The sequence below is a fragment of the Passer montanus genome, unplaced genomic scaffold (genome assembly GCF_014805655.1).
Source record: "Passer montanus isolate IOZ18808 unplaced genomic scaffold, ASM1480565v1 scaffold3, whole genome shotgun sequence".
Classification (NCBI taxonomy): domain Eukaryota; kingdom Metazoa; phylum Chordata; class Aves; order Passeriformes; family Passeridae; genus Passer; species Passer montanus.
The window spans coordinates 10,487,050-10,503,830 of NW_024367707.1; the positions used below are offsets into that span (position 1 = coordinate 10,487,050).

Below are 16,781 nucleotides of genomic sequence, written 5' to 3' on the forward strand. Positions count from 1 at the left end.
GTCAGCTGGCAGCTGCAATGCACCTACGTGGTTGTGGGTACCATGAATGCCTCCCATTCTGTTTCTCACATGCTATCTCACCCATTCTAATTTTTTACCTTTCCCTATCTATATTATAATGTAGCCACATATTCAGCTGCTGAAAATCATCCTGCACATGAAGTGACCTTGGACAGTCAGAATGTATGTGCTTCTTCAAAACAGCATCCTGGGAATTAACCTCATACTTGGTTTTTCCCACATATAACCCAAGAGGAAGGCAGTGATGTGACATTCTGTGAACTGGATATTAACGTTGCATGCTGTACTCCATTCCCAATTTTAAGCCAGTATTTATTTGGTTTATAATTCTGAGATGAGATTCACTTATATTTTCTTGTTTGGCATGCAGTTGGTTTTGACACAGTAATTAAGAGCCAGCACACTCCAAAGCACCCGGCTAATTATTGAACCCTCTCAAGCAAGGGAAACAGTAAATTATCTGAGCAGTGGAAAGGGAAATAGGTCAGTTGAAAAATATGTTTTTATGAGCTGATACTGGATTTGACAATACAGATGCTGGCAAAAATGAAAGGAATTCCAAATCAGTTTTCAAAAAGGTATATTTTTCACATAGAACATGTCTCTTCTGGGAACCCTTAATTTAATGTACATTGGTTTCCTATTTTAAGAAAACAATTTGCCATTAACACTATGCCAGCCAGACTTACATTTTGTTAAGCAAAATCTCTTTGTCCTAAAGTATTTTGTGGCCCAAAGAAGAGGAAATTGGCTGTGACATTTCAGTTTTTCCATTCTAAGGGGAAAATGGTTGAAGGTCTAAAAATATCCATGAAAACAACCTCCTTTCTCGTCATTGTAATATACCATAAGCCATGTGACAACAAAGACATTTCTTTCTGAGCTTAACATTGTTTTAAATCAGCTAAATCTGCAGCTGAGACTGTCTTCATGTAGAACTGCTGACTCAAATAAAAAATTTGTTTACCTGACTAATTTGATGACCTACTCTGCACTACAATGTCTCCAGTTCATCCTGCTTCCTTTGCCTGAACACAAATGACAGTTGTCCTGAATTGCGCATTCATCTGGGGGGAGAAACTCAGCAGGCTTTGTGCTGTGGGGCTGTTTCTGTTAGGCACTGTTCAGCTCCATTCTCTATTTGATCATCCATCTTAGAAGAATATTGAAAGTATGTTCATATATTTTTTTGGTCTGTGGCCATGAAGGGACAAGTGAGGTAGATGGTACATGTAAGATTAAGAAAATGCATCCTGTGGTGGATTAATTCCAAGGAGTGTGTTATGGAAGTCAAAGATGGGGGCCTCATCATTATCACCCAGCAAAACCAAAAGGGGGTCTTGGTATTCAGATTATTCCCCCAGCAGTGAATTCAGACATGTGAGTGAATCACAAGGTACTTGTTTATTGTAAACTCAGAAAAATAAAGTGAGACTGGTTTATGTGTAGACTGAGGCCAGTGTGAGACATTCCTAGACAGGGTGGAGCCCACAAGGCGAGCAGTGCTGTCACTGGGGAGGGAGCAGGTCCCAGTTTGCACTGAAGCTGGAGACAGAGCTTCATGATATGATCTATTCTGTGGTGAAATTTGCTTAGGAGGTTTTTGTCCCTTATCTCCCTACCTCACAACCCTGGCCACTCGCTCCTGCTACATTACAGCTTCCTGCCTGTCCTCAACTGTGCTGCTACCAATGAGTGTGGGGTCAGGCTATTGAGGTCTAAAGCAGTCTAGGTTAAAAATATCCTTCCAAAATAATTTTGCATTTTTGAGTTTTAAACCAAAACCATTTCAGCTGCCTGATTTTACAGACAACCTCTAGAAGTACCTATATAAGCACAACTGGCATGGTAACAAACAGACCTACTGAAAGATAACTTAGCTTCTCAAATCTAAAACAAATGTGTCACGTAAATATGCACAAAGAAACTATGCCACCTTGCTGGTGAAGGAAAAGCACAGGGGCTCTACTTTCCTCCAGTATCGAAACTGCAATGAATGCAAACATTCACTAAATTTTAATGAATCACACTGCCCTGGTGGATCAAGGTCAGACAGGATCAATGCATTGAAATCAATGGAAGCTTTGCCTGTCCTTTGTTGTGAGCTATGATTAGGCTAGAGAAATGAGGCTCATGGGTGACCTGATCACTCTCTATGACTCTTAAAAGATAGTGTAGCCAGGTGGGTCAGTCTCTTCTGCAACCAGCAGGACGAGAGGAAACAGCCTCAAGCTGTGCCAGGGAAGGTTCAGGCTGGTCATCAGGAGGAAATTCTTCACTGAAAGGGTTGTCAGGCATCGGAATGGGCTGCTCAGGGAGATGGTGGAGTCATCATCCTTAGAGGTGTTCAGGGAGCAGCTGGACATAGCACTCAGTGCCATGATCTGGCTGACAAAGTGATGACCAAAGGTTGGACTCAATTATCTCAGAGGTCTTGTCCAACCTAGATCATTCCATGATTCTGTAAGATTTTTTTCCTCTCTTGTCTTCAGACTCAGATTTTTAATATAGACTAGTATTTGAACATGGATTGTATTTTACCATATATCCACATAGCATCTGGATCATGTGACTATTGAGAGACTGGGAAAGGATGCCAAGAATTCCATCTAGATAAGCCCTCTGTCCTTTGTGGGCTCACTCGTACCTACAGTCTTCCTGGCACTATTTGCCTTATTTTTTTGACAAAACTTTATTTTAGAATCCATACATCTCCTTAGGTAATCTATTCCAGTGTTTAGCTGAGGAGTTTGATCACCATCTAGTCATGTTTGACACACAACCAATGTTTTGTAGCCATGCATTGGTACAGATGAATATAATTCCCAGTGGAAACAGCAGTGGCAGCAACACAGAAACTTGGCATGTCCCTGATGATGTTTCTTCCTTTTTCTTTAGCCAAATGAACCCAATGATTTAGTGAATATAATTAACAAATGCAGTTGGGGTTGCTGACATTTCTGTGCATACATTAACTCAAAAAGGATTGAAGAATCAGTATTTTCTCCTAAAGTTATAATTTCTTGCCAGGGACTATTGGTAGTTTACTACTGTAATAAGTTTACTAGTGGCATAAAGACATGGATAGATCTCTTTTTTTCCCCCTTACAACTATAATATGATATAATCTAATATTATTGTAGGCCCTGAGGGAAGAGATGACAGTACTACTGAAACCTACCAACATTGTAAAGAATATTTAGAAACCAAACAGGAAACAATATATAAGAAACAAGCTATTAAACCGCCTTCATTGAAACACCACTTGAAAGTGCTTTACACCATCATAAAGAGTCAGAAGATAAGATTCTTGCATCAATGAAAAGATTACCAATTATGAGATAAAGTGCTGTTTCAAAAGTGACTGGAGAGGACATGAAGGTGCTGTGGAGTTTCTATATTGTCAGACAATACTGCAAAGTCAAGCCCAGGGGAAGATGTGTAGGAAAAATGGGACTGCTAGAACAAGCTGGGCTAGTAACAGGCACCAGCAAGATGTCCTGGTTTGTTGGCATTTTGCCTTGTCTTGCAATGTCCAAAAACCATTAGATTTAAAAAAAAAATTACTTCCTTCTTTCTATGAATGCGCATTTTAAAAAAGGAGGACAATTAAAAGAGTCAAACTAAATTACTTAGATTTCTGTAGCATTTCTTTAAAAATGTAACAACATCTTGAGGACCTCTTTGAAGAGATCATCTGTCAACGTTGTTGGTTCATTCCTCTCAATTGCTAAACTTTTTTTTTTTTTAAATTAACCTTATTGCAGTATTTGGGACATTTATCTTTTTTTTTTTTCCTTTAGGTGAAGTTTGGTGGTATGTGCCACAGTTAGCAGCTGTAGTTACTATGGCCATTACAGTGGGTTAAGAGAAAAAGGTTTTTCTCCCAGCCATTTTAGGCATCTTGGAAAAAGGCAGTCTTTGTCTCTATATTGATTATAAACAGAACCTGAAGTGACTGGTTTGGATATAAATTTCTGCATCAGATGAATCATACCCTGAAAGTTGCACTGAGGACTCCTGGTTACTGAGAGCACTGATTTTGACATTAGTTCTGTAATAACTTGTACAAGTTATTTCCGTCTTTTGCAATACATTTGGATTCAGTGACGTGTCAATGAAGAAGCAAACACTTGCAGACTTTTTGGCTCTGCCTCAGTTAGGAACTAAAGAGCACACCTTCCCCACAGGCAAACGTGTTGCAACATAAAATGCAAATAGCTTGAAAGAAAAAGAGAAGCAATAAAGGAATGGCTCTTTATGTGCCCTAGAGGAAGAGGAGAAACTGGCAAGACATTTATAAGACAATTCAGGGAAGAGTCATTTGACACAACCATGATGACAATCATATTATTGGTTTTAAAAGTCTTCACTTATCATGAAACATACTTTGCTACAGATATAACTAAATAAAAAACAAAAGAGCTTAGTACTGACAAGGAAAGAAATTCACATTTAATACATGTTACTTCACATTTTTCTTACAGGACAGTTCATTCAAAGTCAGCTCTTTGAGCATGGTAAACATTTTACACACACAATCAATAATGTTTGTATATACAAAAGAAGACAACTGGCAAAATTTAATCACATTTGCTGCTCAACAGCAGTTATCTTAAAGACAAACCTCTGCTAATGGGTAAATACTAAGATGGTGACTCAACTGGTTAATATAATAAAATAGCATGGCTACTATAAAATAAAATTAAATTCTGCAGTTCCTTAACTTTACAACCACTCATGCTACTGTCCTTATGTCTTAACTATGCTCTTGTTCTGAAATAGCATGGGGAGATTTCTCCTGTCAGGATTTCATGATAGTGTTTGCAGTCATGGGAAATCTGTATGAGAGAGAAAATATCCCACTTAGCATCAGGAGGATGACAGCCACAATCCCAACAGGAATGGCAGCACCAGCTTCCTGCGCTGCTGGACTGGAGGGCATGTAGTAAGAAGGAGGAAAAGCTATGCTCTGGTTGTGAGTTACAGAATAGAAATTCCAGCTCACAGGAATCAGGACACACAGACCAGCAAATATGTAGAAGAAGCCACCCAGCAGGAAGAATGGGGCAATGAGAGTTTTGTGAGTGACTCCCATGTACACATTTCTCAGAGCAAATATTGTAGCAGCCAGTCCCAGCAAGCCCATGAACATGGCGATCAGCAGGAGCCCCTGAGCAGCATAAATTTCATGGGGGATGAAGGAGTCATAGCCACTGAATTTATGGCAAAACTGTTCTCTGTAGCCAGGTGAGACGTAAAGGTAACTGATGAAGCAGACTTTCCAAATCCCCACCCAGGCAATGCCAGAGGAGATGACAGAGGTGTTGTCCACATGCCACACTCTCCATTCCACAATTCCCATAGAAACAGTGCACAGGATCCAGCCTATGGTGCCCAGAGCAAAGGCAGCAAGCTGGAGGTGTGAGGTGCTGACCAGGGAGTTCATCCTTTGGTGCTTTCCTGCTCTGTCACACACACAGTTGCCATGCAAAGAGAGAGAGGCACTGCAAAGAAACAAAAAATAAAATGACAAAGGCAATTATTAGTTGGGTGAGCAGGTGAACCTGTCAGTGAAAAAGAGAATGTGTATGTAGAGGGAAGATGGCAGTCATCTTTCCCCAACTTCCATGAACTATTGAAATTTAATATCCATGGACAAGTAATATGTAGGTTTTAATTCTGTTTATGTCATAGTGTCACACAGAGGAGAAAGAGGCTCTGATTAGCCTGATTAGCTCCCCTAAAGATCTCCTTTTTACATTCACAAAAGGAAAATTGATGGGTTTTTCCAAGTTATTGTCTTCTTTGTTAATAATTATGTTCAAATATCCTTTAACACATTACATATAATCAGGAGCCCTGGAGTTACTGGCTAGCAGGAACAAAATCTGAGAAAATCCTCAGGTTCCTGACTGTTGCAAGAGATCCTACAAAGCAGAATCTGTGCTCCTTTCTCCCAGCAGCTGGGCTTTGATGCTGGAGGTCAATCTGTACAGACTTCAGCTTTTGTGCTGTCTTTACTGAGAGCTGCTGGGACCAGTGTCAGACAGAAAATCCACACCACAAAGTCTGACAACAACCACTGAACTCTGACCATTTTCAGATTAATTAGCCATGAATGCATTAGCAGAAAAATTTGAATTAATCAGAAATGTAACACTCTGTGGGGGCTGGAACCTGGCTATACTGTCATTGCTTTCCCACCCTCAAACTTTACCCAAGTTTTTTCGGTGCTTTACCTTTGCAAATCCCACTTGTTTATAAATTGCCCAATTTCCCCGGTTTGAATACTCCTAAAACTGTGCTGGAAAATATTTTAGTAATTTAGATTTAAGATTTGTTTGCTGACTGTACATTCTGAATGCAAATTAGGGTTTTATTTTATAAAGAAAAAAGAAAATAAAAAAAGAGAAAAATATAAACAAATCAACACTTAATTTCCCATGTCTTTTGTACCATTTTTTGAATACCTATAGGAATGATCTATGATCAGTGAAGACGTGGCCTCAAATTTATGTAAATCTGAAAGGTTCTAGGGATCTGTATATTTCATAAGTTTTCTAAAATGCTTTTTCTGCTGATCCTATTTAATTCAGGACTGGAGAAATACTGTACCAAGTTGACGCTAATAAGATATGTCTGCCACCATATTTTTTGTACTAAATATTAAACATAAAGACTAAAGCAACAATTTTTCTATTTATTGATCTTAAGGTAGGTAAAGGGATTTAGTTGGCAATACAATCTAGTTGCAAAAATCCACCTGTGGAAATCTTGAAAAAGAAATATATTCATAGCAATATGGCCTTAAGCAGACAGTGTCCCTCTTCTCATACCAGTGCCCACTACATACTTACTTCAGTCCTGAAGGTGATGCCAGCCATGAGAGGATGGGACAGAGTGATTTTTGAGGCCAGACAAGCACAGCAACATCTGCAATTTTATCATATTGGCCTTCCAGTTCATCTATGTATCTCCAGTAGATTTCCTGTGGGATATATTAAATTCCATTATTGCAAGTGTACATTTAATCTTCTCCAGCAGGGAGAAAATTCTTCTCCAGAAGAGTCTCTCATATGTTTATCTCCTTAAACTAAAACCAATTTATAAACACTTTCTGCATTATGTTTATTTTGCTGCATTATTTACAAAGTGATCATAACCCCCCCTTTCTAAGTAACTGTGTAACCAGGCATGGAGCACAGTAGCCCCTCTTTCTGTCCCAGTTCCTCAAAACAGCATCATTTCTGTTCCTGTCCTGTGCTGGGAAGGTGCTGGACAGGAAAGAGGGAGAGCAGAGGAGTCCCGTGCTGACTCCATTCGCTTTCTCTTGGAATCAGTGGAGCACAGAGAAGCCAGGCCTGAACCACACGAAGATACGGTTTTCGTAGAGCCCATATGTCTGTAACACTTCTTGTGCACATCATAAACATTCATTTAAACAACTTGCTGCTGTCAAGGTCATAAAAGATGTGTCAGCAGGTGCATCCTTATCACCAACATCTTTCCAGAGTATATTATCTGATATAACTTCATTGATTGAATGTACCCAACTGTCTGCTCACAGATCTAAATAAGAACAAATGTGATTCCAAGCCCACTATCAAACCTGCGTGTGCTGAGATACTTAGAATCGTGCCCATTTTAATTATAAAATTAAATATTGGGGAAAGAACTTTTTCCCTTTATGATTCTCAAAAAAAAGCATGAAACAAGCAAACACACAGGATGAGATTTTAAGGCTTATACAAAAGTTCTGAGAACACTGGAGAATAACCAGCTAACAAAGATGGGCTTTAAATGAGTTATCAGGTGTCTAGACACACAAAAAAAATTGCTTATGTAGGAAATGATTCATTTTGGCTCATTTCTCCACACCCTGCCCACTGGAGCATATTTGATCTAGGCTGGTATCACTGACTTAGAGCAAAAACAAGGTTCAAAAGACGTACTTTTAAAATCCATGATGAAATTAAATTACAGTTCTCATACTTTTTTATTTTGGAAAATCAAACCGAAGTCTATACTTAGTGACCTCCTGGTACGGAGATGCAGCAGGAAAATAAGGAACAAAATATCAAGGTAAAATAGTTACAGGATTTTTATAGACATAAGAAAACATGTAAAAAATTTTTTAAAAAGTTCTAGTTCCCGATTCCAGTCTCTGTTACTATGAATGTTAATAAGCACACTACAAGTTTTGCTGACCTAATGAAAAGAAACAGGCATCTATCACTTGCCATAAGCATTGATTTTAAAGGAAGCCTTTGGGCAAAGAGGATCAGGGAAATTCCTCTTCTCCCAAATCTAGAAAGATACATTGATTTTTCAGAACTACAGTGGCAAGTATTTAAAACAAACAAACAAACAAACAAACAAACAAAAAAAAACCAAACCCCCCCCAAAAAAACAAACAAACAAACAAACAAACAAACAAACAAAAAAAGCAACCCCATAACAAACCAAACAAGACATTTCTCTTGCAGATGCCAAATAAAACAGGGAGCGAGCTGCAGAGGGCGTCGTCCTCCAGGATTTCAGCCATTCCAGCGACTGCCTTGCTGTGAGGCCTCAAGAGGGAAGAAAGGAGGGAGGGAAGGAAGGAAGGAAGGTCACAGCAGGCCGGGGTTTACAGCAGCGCCTGGGTCAGGGCTTTGTCAGCTTTTCCCTCAGCACGACCTTGGGGCTGACGCTGCACAAGTCTCTCTCCACAGTAGGTGGGAGATGCAGGTGCTGAACTTGGCTCAAACACCAGCAGTGCCATTCCTGTAGATTTCAACAGAGGCATCCCTTTTGGAAAGGAAGAATTTGATCTGTCACCAACTTGTCATCCACAGGAAAAAAGCCCAACAAACCCAAACAAAAAAACCAACAAACCAAAAAACCCCAAATTTTTAATTTTTTAAATTAAATTAAAACTTCTGGTCCCTGTGCAAATGCCCTTTTCAACCTTCTGGAAGAAAAATGGGAAAGCTCAGTCCCTGCATGTTTCAGCTATATTGGATAAAATACAGTTCAAAGCTCAGATCATATAGCAGGCTGTGCTAACACAGACAGCACTGGCCAGTTTCATGCTTTAGTAATTACATAAATATTTTGAATTAGTTTAATTAGTGTAGTAAGGTTACCTGTATGGTCTGAATAATACAGTGATGTAACGCAGTCACTAGAGGAAATGTCCTAAGGCAAATGAACTCATATTCAGTCAGCTACAGGAGATCTTCTGAGTAATTAGGTGGTGTCACTGGCATGTGCTCCTTGGTTCAGGAGCTCACTCAGAGCTGCAGATTTCAGCATTCCAGCCTTGCAGACCAGCTACTCCCTGGGATGGAGTCAGCCTACAAAGGCAATCTGGCCAGCAGGAGCAAGCTGGGTCTGTGTGGTGTCAGTGGCAGTGGATGAAAAGCATGACTGAAAACCCTTTTCACAGAAAGAAGTGAGAAGTGGTTTTGAGAGGTGGCCACAGTACCATCTTCCAGTATCCCATGATTTCATCCACATTTTCATTTAAAATGTACTCAGTTCAATCCAACAGGCACCCCAGCAGCTTTTGGGGTAGTGTTTGGAAAGTCTAGAAATAGTAGCTTAAAAACAGAGACCTGGGCAGTGGCACCTCTCACCAGACCAGGTTGCTCAGAGCTCCGTCCAACCTGGCCCTGAATGCTTCAAGGTCTGGGGAGTCTGCAGCTTTTCTGGGCAACCCATTCCAGTGCCTCACCCCCCCTCACAGCAAAGAATTTGTTCCCAACATCTAATATAAGCCTACTGTCTCTCAGTGGAAGCCATTCCCCCTTGTCCTATCACAGCTCCTGATGAAGAGTCCTCTCCAGCTTTCCTGGGGGTCCCCTTCAGATTCTGGGAGGCTGCTGGGAGGTCCTCACACAACTTTCTCTTCTCCATGCTGAGCAGCCCCAACTTTCCCAGCCTGACTTTATGGGGGGGTGCATTTAAATGTAAATTTGCTAGCATTCAATGCAAATTTGCACAAAGACTGAAGTTACTAGTAAAAGATGATACATGTCAGTGTATTCATCCAAAAACAGAAACTTGAAGGATCCTTTTGTCTTTACTGCTGATTTTACTTAAATTAAGCATTGCACAGTAAGTAGCTGTTTTTCTTTATGGAAAGTATGTTGTGCCATTGCACATGGACTTGAGGACAGAATGAGGCACGAGTTTCCCACTCTTAGCTTCAAGAAATGGAGAGGATGCCTGACAGCTATGTTGACTTTCCTACAGCTGCAAGCTTGCTTCTAGAAGAAAAAAAATGAAAGCAAGCTGCTCTCACAATGCTAAGTGGTTTCACAGAGCAGGGGTTTGGGTCATCTGTGCATCAGGCTTACCTTTAAAATGACTAAAATGAAACGTTGCAATTGAATAGATCAGTTCTTTGTGGCCACAACCCCACCTTCTGATATTCTCAGCAGCAGGAATAAACAGAAATTGAGTTATCTTGTAATTTTGTCAACACTTCTTTTTCTTCCAGTAATTGTTAGCAACAAAAGTCTGGGGCTATGATATTGATTCTGAGGGTGGAAAAACCTCATTTACACCAAATGCTTTTTACTTCTGCAGTTAATACTCTGTCTTCAAAGCTGTTTTAATTGCATTCAGTAGTCTATAGGCATTAGTTGGGTTTCAGATCTGCATTCCAAAACTCACCCTGCCTTAAGTTCCTGAAACAGAGACTTTAAAATCCCTGCAGGTAAATGCAAGAGAGAAAAAAGCTATCAAACTCTCTTAGTTCATGCATTTAAATATAATTGGGCCTTTCAGGTTACTGGGTGTCAGGTTCCCTCCTGCGGGGATGAAAACCTGTGCCAGGGACAGATGTCCAGATTGTAGGGTGCCATAAGGAAGTGTCCCCAACCACATAATCACCTGCAAGACTTGTCTTTAAATTCATCATTCCATATGATGGGTTGAGAGCAAGAGGGCTGCAGCTTTCAGAGGCATTGAAGGGAGTTTGCTGTTTGGGAGAAGTCCTTTGGTTGGTGTGTGCTGGGTAACACATTCCCCAGCAGCAGCACCCCCTCTGCAGTATCTCTTATTCCTCTGGGACCTGAGGCACCAGGCAGAGCTGGACAGGCCAGTCACCAACACATCCACGTTCCATCAACATGGAACATAAGCTCTCAGACACTGAAACTGCAGGGAAATGTGAGATGGAGCTGGGTCTTGTCACAGAAATGTTTGAAAGTCTTACACAAATTGCATGATCCTTGACATGATATTCAAAGACTGATTAAAGCCTTAGGATCCTTGAGTTTGGATGTGTCTAGAAGAGAGCTTCAGAAATGTTTTTTATCCTTCTGCCATCACTGTTTCAGCACAGCTCTGGCTGAAGGACAACTTTGTCCAAGGCCATTTACTTGCTGTGGTCCAGTCCACAAGAGTTGCCACCACTGGCTGATAAATCAGTCTATTCCTACCTTCTCTACAGACATTTCAAACACTCACTGTGGCAGTTCTTTTGTTCCTATTTTCCTAGAAATAAAATTAGCTGCATTTATGACCCGTTCCTTGAATACATCTCCCTGACACTCATGAAGTCTTGAGCTCTGATATCTGAGGTTTAGATTTTAGCTGTCACTAACATACTTATTTTCAGTTAAAAAAGACAAACTAGTAGGGCCTAGAGTCTTAGAAATCATTGTAGGGTTGTCCAGATTTGTAGGGAATGTCCAGATTTAACATGCCTCTCCCTCCAAATGTCAATGTCCAGTGTATAAACTCTGCTGCTTCCATTTATTCACTGTGTTTCAAAACAAGCAAACCAAAGCGATCTTCATTTCTCTTCCATCAAGTAAGAATACATTGAAACTTAGCTGTGTAAAAGTCTTTGCTTATTTCAGGAAAATATTTTGATTTGCTTTGATAATAGGACAAAATGAAACCGATTCTATATATTCTCACTGTTTTCTCACACCCTAATTTACTTTTCTCTATCTGAGCCCATCTTATGCTCTTGTTATAAGGAAATATTGCAGGCTGGTAGGCAGTGAGATGGCGATTCTATATATTCTCACTGTTTTCTCACACCCTAATTTACTTTTCTCTATCTGAGCCCATCTTATTGCAGGCTGGTAGGCAGTGAGATGAGAGTGGGACTGACCCAGGACCCAGATGACTCAATGTTGTCAGCGTTGCTACAGATTGCTTTGCCTCTGTCGTGAAGGGAGCTCCATTTAGAGCCAAAGTGGAACAGTTTAGAGACATTCCAGGAATGACAGCCCTTGAAAAACTAAGGTAGATAACCTGGTTGTGTTGAGATGGGATCCTTTCAGGAAGCTTCAGAAAGCAGCGGGAGCACAAAAGCTTGCCTGCTCTGGGTGTCTGGCACAGAGAAAAGAGCACTAAGGGTTCAGTAGTGTAAATAAGGCAAGCACATCCAGGTCCCAGAGAACTCACACACGATGGGAAGATGAGGCACTAACACACGCTTGGGGCATGGGAAGATGTCACCCAACAGCAGACACCTCCCAGCCAAAAGAACAGGAACAAATGCTTCCTGGAGCTGCAGGGGAAGTGAAGAACTCCTGAAGCAACTTGAATGTCAGCCTGGAAGTGCTGCACAGGCAGTTGCTCGGGAGGCAGGAGCATTCCCTGAGCCAAGGGCACATAAGGAAGCACCTGCTAAAGGGGCAGTGGGAGAGCACAAAAGCTGCACACAGCAACCTGCACACAGCAACCTGCACACAGCAACCTGCACACAGCAACCTGCTGGCCAGGCTTCCTTCACAGATGGGGGAAGTGGATGCAAGGAGAGCCTTCCAAAAGGATAAGAGACTGTACTTGCTTCCTAGCAAATGACAGCACAGCTAAAATAAAATACACTAAAATGTTCCGACAGTAGAGCGATGTCTGAGTCTCCCTGTCTGAACCCAGTTGCCTGCCAAAAACCTAGGAATTCTACTGCAGCTTGTAACCAGCTTAAAGAGAACGTTCATGATAAACTGTTCTTATGAAAAATAAGCATATAATTATTTTTTGCAGCCCACGTAAGCAGAAATCCACTTATTTCCACTTATTTCATGTTTTAAGCAAATATTTTGCTTTAGATATACCAGGCATCACATGCATTTCTAAATTAACATTCAAATCCTGCTTTTGAAAAGTATTATAGCCTAGATGCAGCTTTATTGGGGTATACTGAACATGGTTTACTAACCAAATCTTTTTGTTTAATGTAAGTCTTGCAGCAGAAAGGGAATTTTTAAAAAAACCCAACAGTATAGTAATTATAAAGGTCTCTTCTTATCAATATCTCTATGATTTAATACTTGAAAACTTAATTCTTCAATTCCCAGTTGGGAAAGCATTCTTTATAGAAAACAAATGAATACTTAAATCTCTCCCCATCTGTTCTCTATCAGCATTTCATAAAATAAGTAATATTTTTAAAAAAGGGGGACTTACTTCTCTGAGTCTGAGAGTTGCCTAAGGCTTTGAAGCAGTGTCAGCTGGATGAGGAAAGTTTCAAAAGGGAGGTGGAAAAAAATGCCCATGCGAATTGTCCAACTTGTTATGCTACCAAATAGGTACCTCACAGTTCCTTGTCACTCTCCCACTAAGTCAACAAAGATGTAGGAAGTCAGTTAATCATTAACATATTATAAAAATATGAAAGCTTTGCCATTAGCCATTTATTCTAATTGTTTTAAAACACTTCCCAAACATTATAGATAACTCCCATGGAAATGACCGTTTTCTGTAAGATACCCTTTCTGAACATCTACCTTTTTGATTTTATGATTTTTCAGCTTGGGACCACCATGATGCCCCAGTCTGGCAGGCTGAAAGACACAGAATTCTCATCTGAAAGGGAACAAAGTGATTTCATAATCCTTTCTCTTTTAAATTTTTCTTCCTGTATTTATGCAACTTAAATCTGTGCAGCTCTGCAGTGGGAAGAAATATAGGGAAGAAAGAGGAGTTTTTCTAAGGAGCAAATTCAAGCTGAACTGCTGTCTTGATGGACTCTGGTTGGCTGCACCCACACTTTAGTACAAATAGTACTATGCTTGCTATTTCAGATGCTTAAAAAACCACACACATTTTCCAAAATTATGTTATGTTTGCCTTGCTTCATGGTTTTCCCATGAATGTAAACAACAGCTCTTACAAATTGGAAGAATGTTCTTAACTCCGTTCTGGTTTCTTCTCTTTGAACCCTGTTCTAAACCCTGATAAATTCCAAATGAGGCACTGCTCAGCTGGTTACAGAACAGTGCTAACAACACCAACATTGCGTGCTCAATCTCTATATGGGCCATTCCCTCAAGAGTTGGACTTGATGATCCTTGTGGGTCCCTTCTAACTCAGAATATTCTGTGATTCTGTGACATTTCAAAGCTTGGTCTCAAAAGACAAGTAAGTTTATTTCATAGAAATACCCTGAAATGGGGAGGCCCCACTGAAAAATTCTCCTCATTGAAAAATTCTTCTCATTGTAACATGCACAAAGGCTGGTCATTGCCCTCACTAAAGAAGGCTGAAAATGTCATTAATTCATACCCTCCTGTTTCCTGCATCACCTTTAATCCTCTCCTGATATATTTTCCAGCTGATGCCAGTTCAGTGGTTCTTTGTGCAGGTAGTGCAGCCTGGCCATGACAACAGAGTCTTGTCCTCTCCTGCAGCCTGGGATCTCCTCTCTGGTGGCTCACAGCTGGATGGGGTTGGTTGGGTGCACAGGCAAACTCAGCTGCTCAGGCTCTGCTCTTGTGTGACAAGAAACCCAACACAAAACCACACACACACCCCACAATGGGCTGCTGTCACCTGCCAGACTCCAGGATGGCCTCCTGACATCCTGACAGGGCTGCTGATTCACAAGGACAGCATCCTTGGGCAGTAGGCAGCTGGCAGATAGATTCCTTTTCTTGCATTTAATAACTGTGAGGGACAAAATTTGCAGGCAAAACCATTGCTGATTTTACACATGAAGCTGCTGCACACCCTGCAATAGGAGGGGCATCCCCTACACTATTCCTAGAAGAACAGTTCTCACCAAATCCTGTATCTGACCTATTTCTTCTCAGTCACAAAAAACCAATTTTTTGACAAAAACTAACACAACAACAAAACCAAACCCACTGTGATGTTTAAGAGATCAAATTGTACTGAAAAATAGTGAGGTCAATGTATTTGTCAGCCACCATCACTACAGTGAAGTTTAATTCAACTGGAAATCTACAGTTCTCAATCTGTGATAGCAACCAGCAGCATAAGCGTCATTACATTGGTGAGAAATACAATACACACAAAATGGAATGAAAGAAGATAGGAGGCAAATAACAGTATTAAGTATTTTTTTCTTCTCAGTGTATGATTATGAGTTCTATAAACATATTCCTTCTTAGTGTAAGAGTGACAAAATATTAGGAAGCAGATAGAAATTAATTAAGTTTCTGACTACCTTATTTAAAGGAACACATTTTAAACCTAAGACTTTATTCTTGCTTGAATGCCAATGGTTAATACTTTTTGAGGCAGAAAACATTTGCTTTCTTCCTCCATGGCCTGCACCCAAAGCACATTGAAATCAGTGGAAATAGTTCTGCTGACTTCAAAGACCTTTAGATCAAGCCCGGTCCCTTCTGTGGTTTAAAATTTCATTGTTAAATACCACAGAACAGGAAATATTTGTTTCAAGTTATTTTTCCTTTTATTTGCTACACATTGAAAAACCAGCCTGAAAGCAAGACACTGTGCAAGGTACACTGCCCAGAGACTGGTACCACATAGGCAGCTGAGAGAGCCCCTAGACAGCTTGGAGACTCAAGTTCAAGCACTTTCTCATTTTTTGTTTCTGTGACAAAGGTTGCTTCTTCCAGGAAGCACAGCAGCCTCCCTGCAGCAGCTTGCCACTCTGTGATCAGTGAGCTGGGCATTAGAGTTGTTGCATCCTCACTCTTGGTCACTCCCTGCTTTGTCCTCAACAGATCATCAGATCAGCAACTCTCCAAATCCAACACTGAACCTAAATGTGGGCCTCTAAAACCACTGCTCGAGTATAATAAAAGTATTTCCATAAACACCTTTCCTAACTGTTTACCTTTATGGCCAAACAAAGTTGTTCTTTAAAACCTGGGAAATTCAGAGATGAGACAAACACCTCTACGGAACTCAACACGTCTCTCATCATTAAGTGCTTCACAGCCCAACAGCAGCTGACCTTCTGCCTGTTTTGCCCAGGCCTCTTCAGACACAGATCACAAATACATTGTCAACAGCTGCCTCTGAAGAGGCAGCCCACTGCCAGCCTCAAGGGACTCCACAGGGAAGCACTACACATTATCAGATACTCAGCTCAATCCCAAATGACACCAACCCTGTTTAGAGCTGCCAGCAGGTGCTGCTTGTTTTTATAGTTAATCCCATTTGGCTGGGAAGTTTTCTGGCTCCAGAGAACTTGCTAATAGGTTCGTTGTGATTATGTTATTATATTTTGTGTGGCCTTGATTTCTCTTCTCTTCTCTTTTGTGAAGCTCCAAATAAACATCTACAATGTTCAGTCCCTACCATCCTCTGTGTTAGTTCCACTTGTCCAGTGCAGGTGGGATTCAAACACATTTCAGTCTGAAATTACAGTGCATTCTGTCACTATATGAGAGGGATTATATTATGGGAGGGATTATCCCTCCCAGCAAGAGAAACACTGTTCAATATCCAATTTAGGTATTACAAACAAGGGAGACTGTACCTCACTCATGTCTGAACTTGCTTCCTTTCAATCTTGCACAGCACTAATA

General features: G+C 40.6%; 1 protein-coding gene across 1 annotated transcript; it reads right to left on the minus strand.

The window, feature by feature from the left end:
- Positions 1 to 4,825: 4,825 nt before the first annotated feature.
- Positions 4,826 to 13,457, minus strand: CLDN34 (claudin 34). Its single transcript, XM_039714554.1, has 3 exons — positions 13,444 to 13,457; positions 6,882 to 7,012; positions 4,826 to 5,528 (listed from the first exon to the last, which is right to left on the minus strand). Exon 3 carries the CDS (start codon positions 5,468 to 5,470, stop codon positions 4,826 to 4,828), a length of 645 nt encoding a protein of 214 aa, XP_039570488.1. The 5' UTR covers positions 5,471 to 5,528; positions 6,882 to 7,012; positions 13,444 to 13,457.
- Positions 13,458 to 16,781: the final 3,324 nt, after the last annotated feature.

Coding starts and splice junctions, on each gene's coding strand:
- CLDN34 (XM_039714554.1), bottom strand. CDS start 5,470: ATGAACTCCCTGGTCAGCACCTCACACCTCCAGCTTGCTGCCTTTGCT.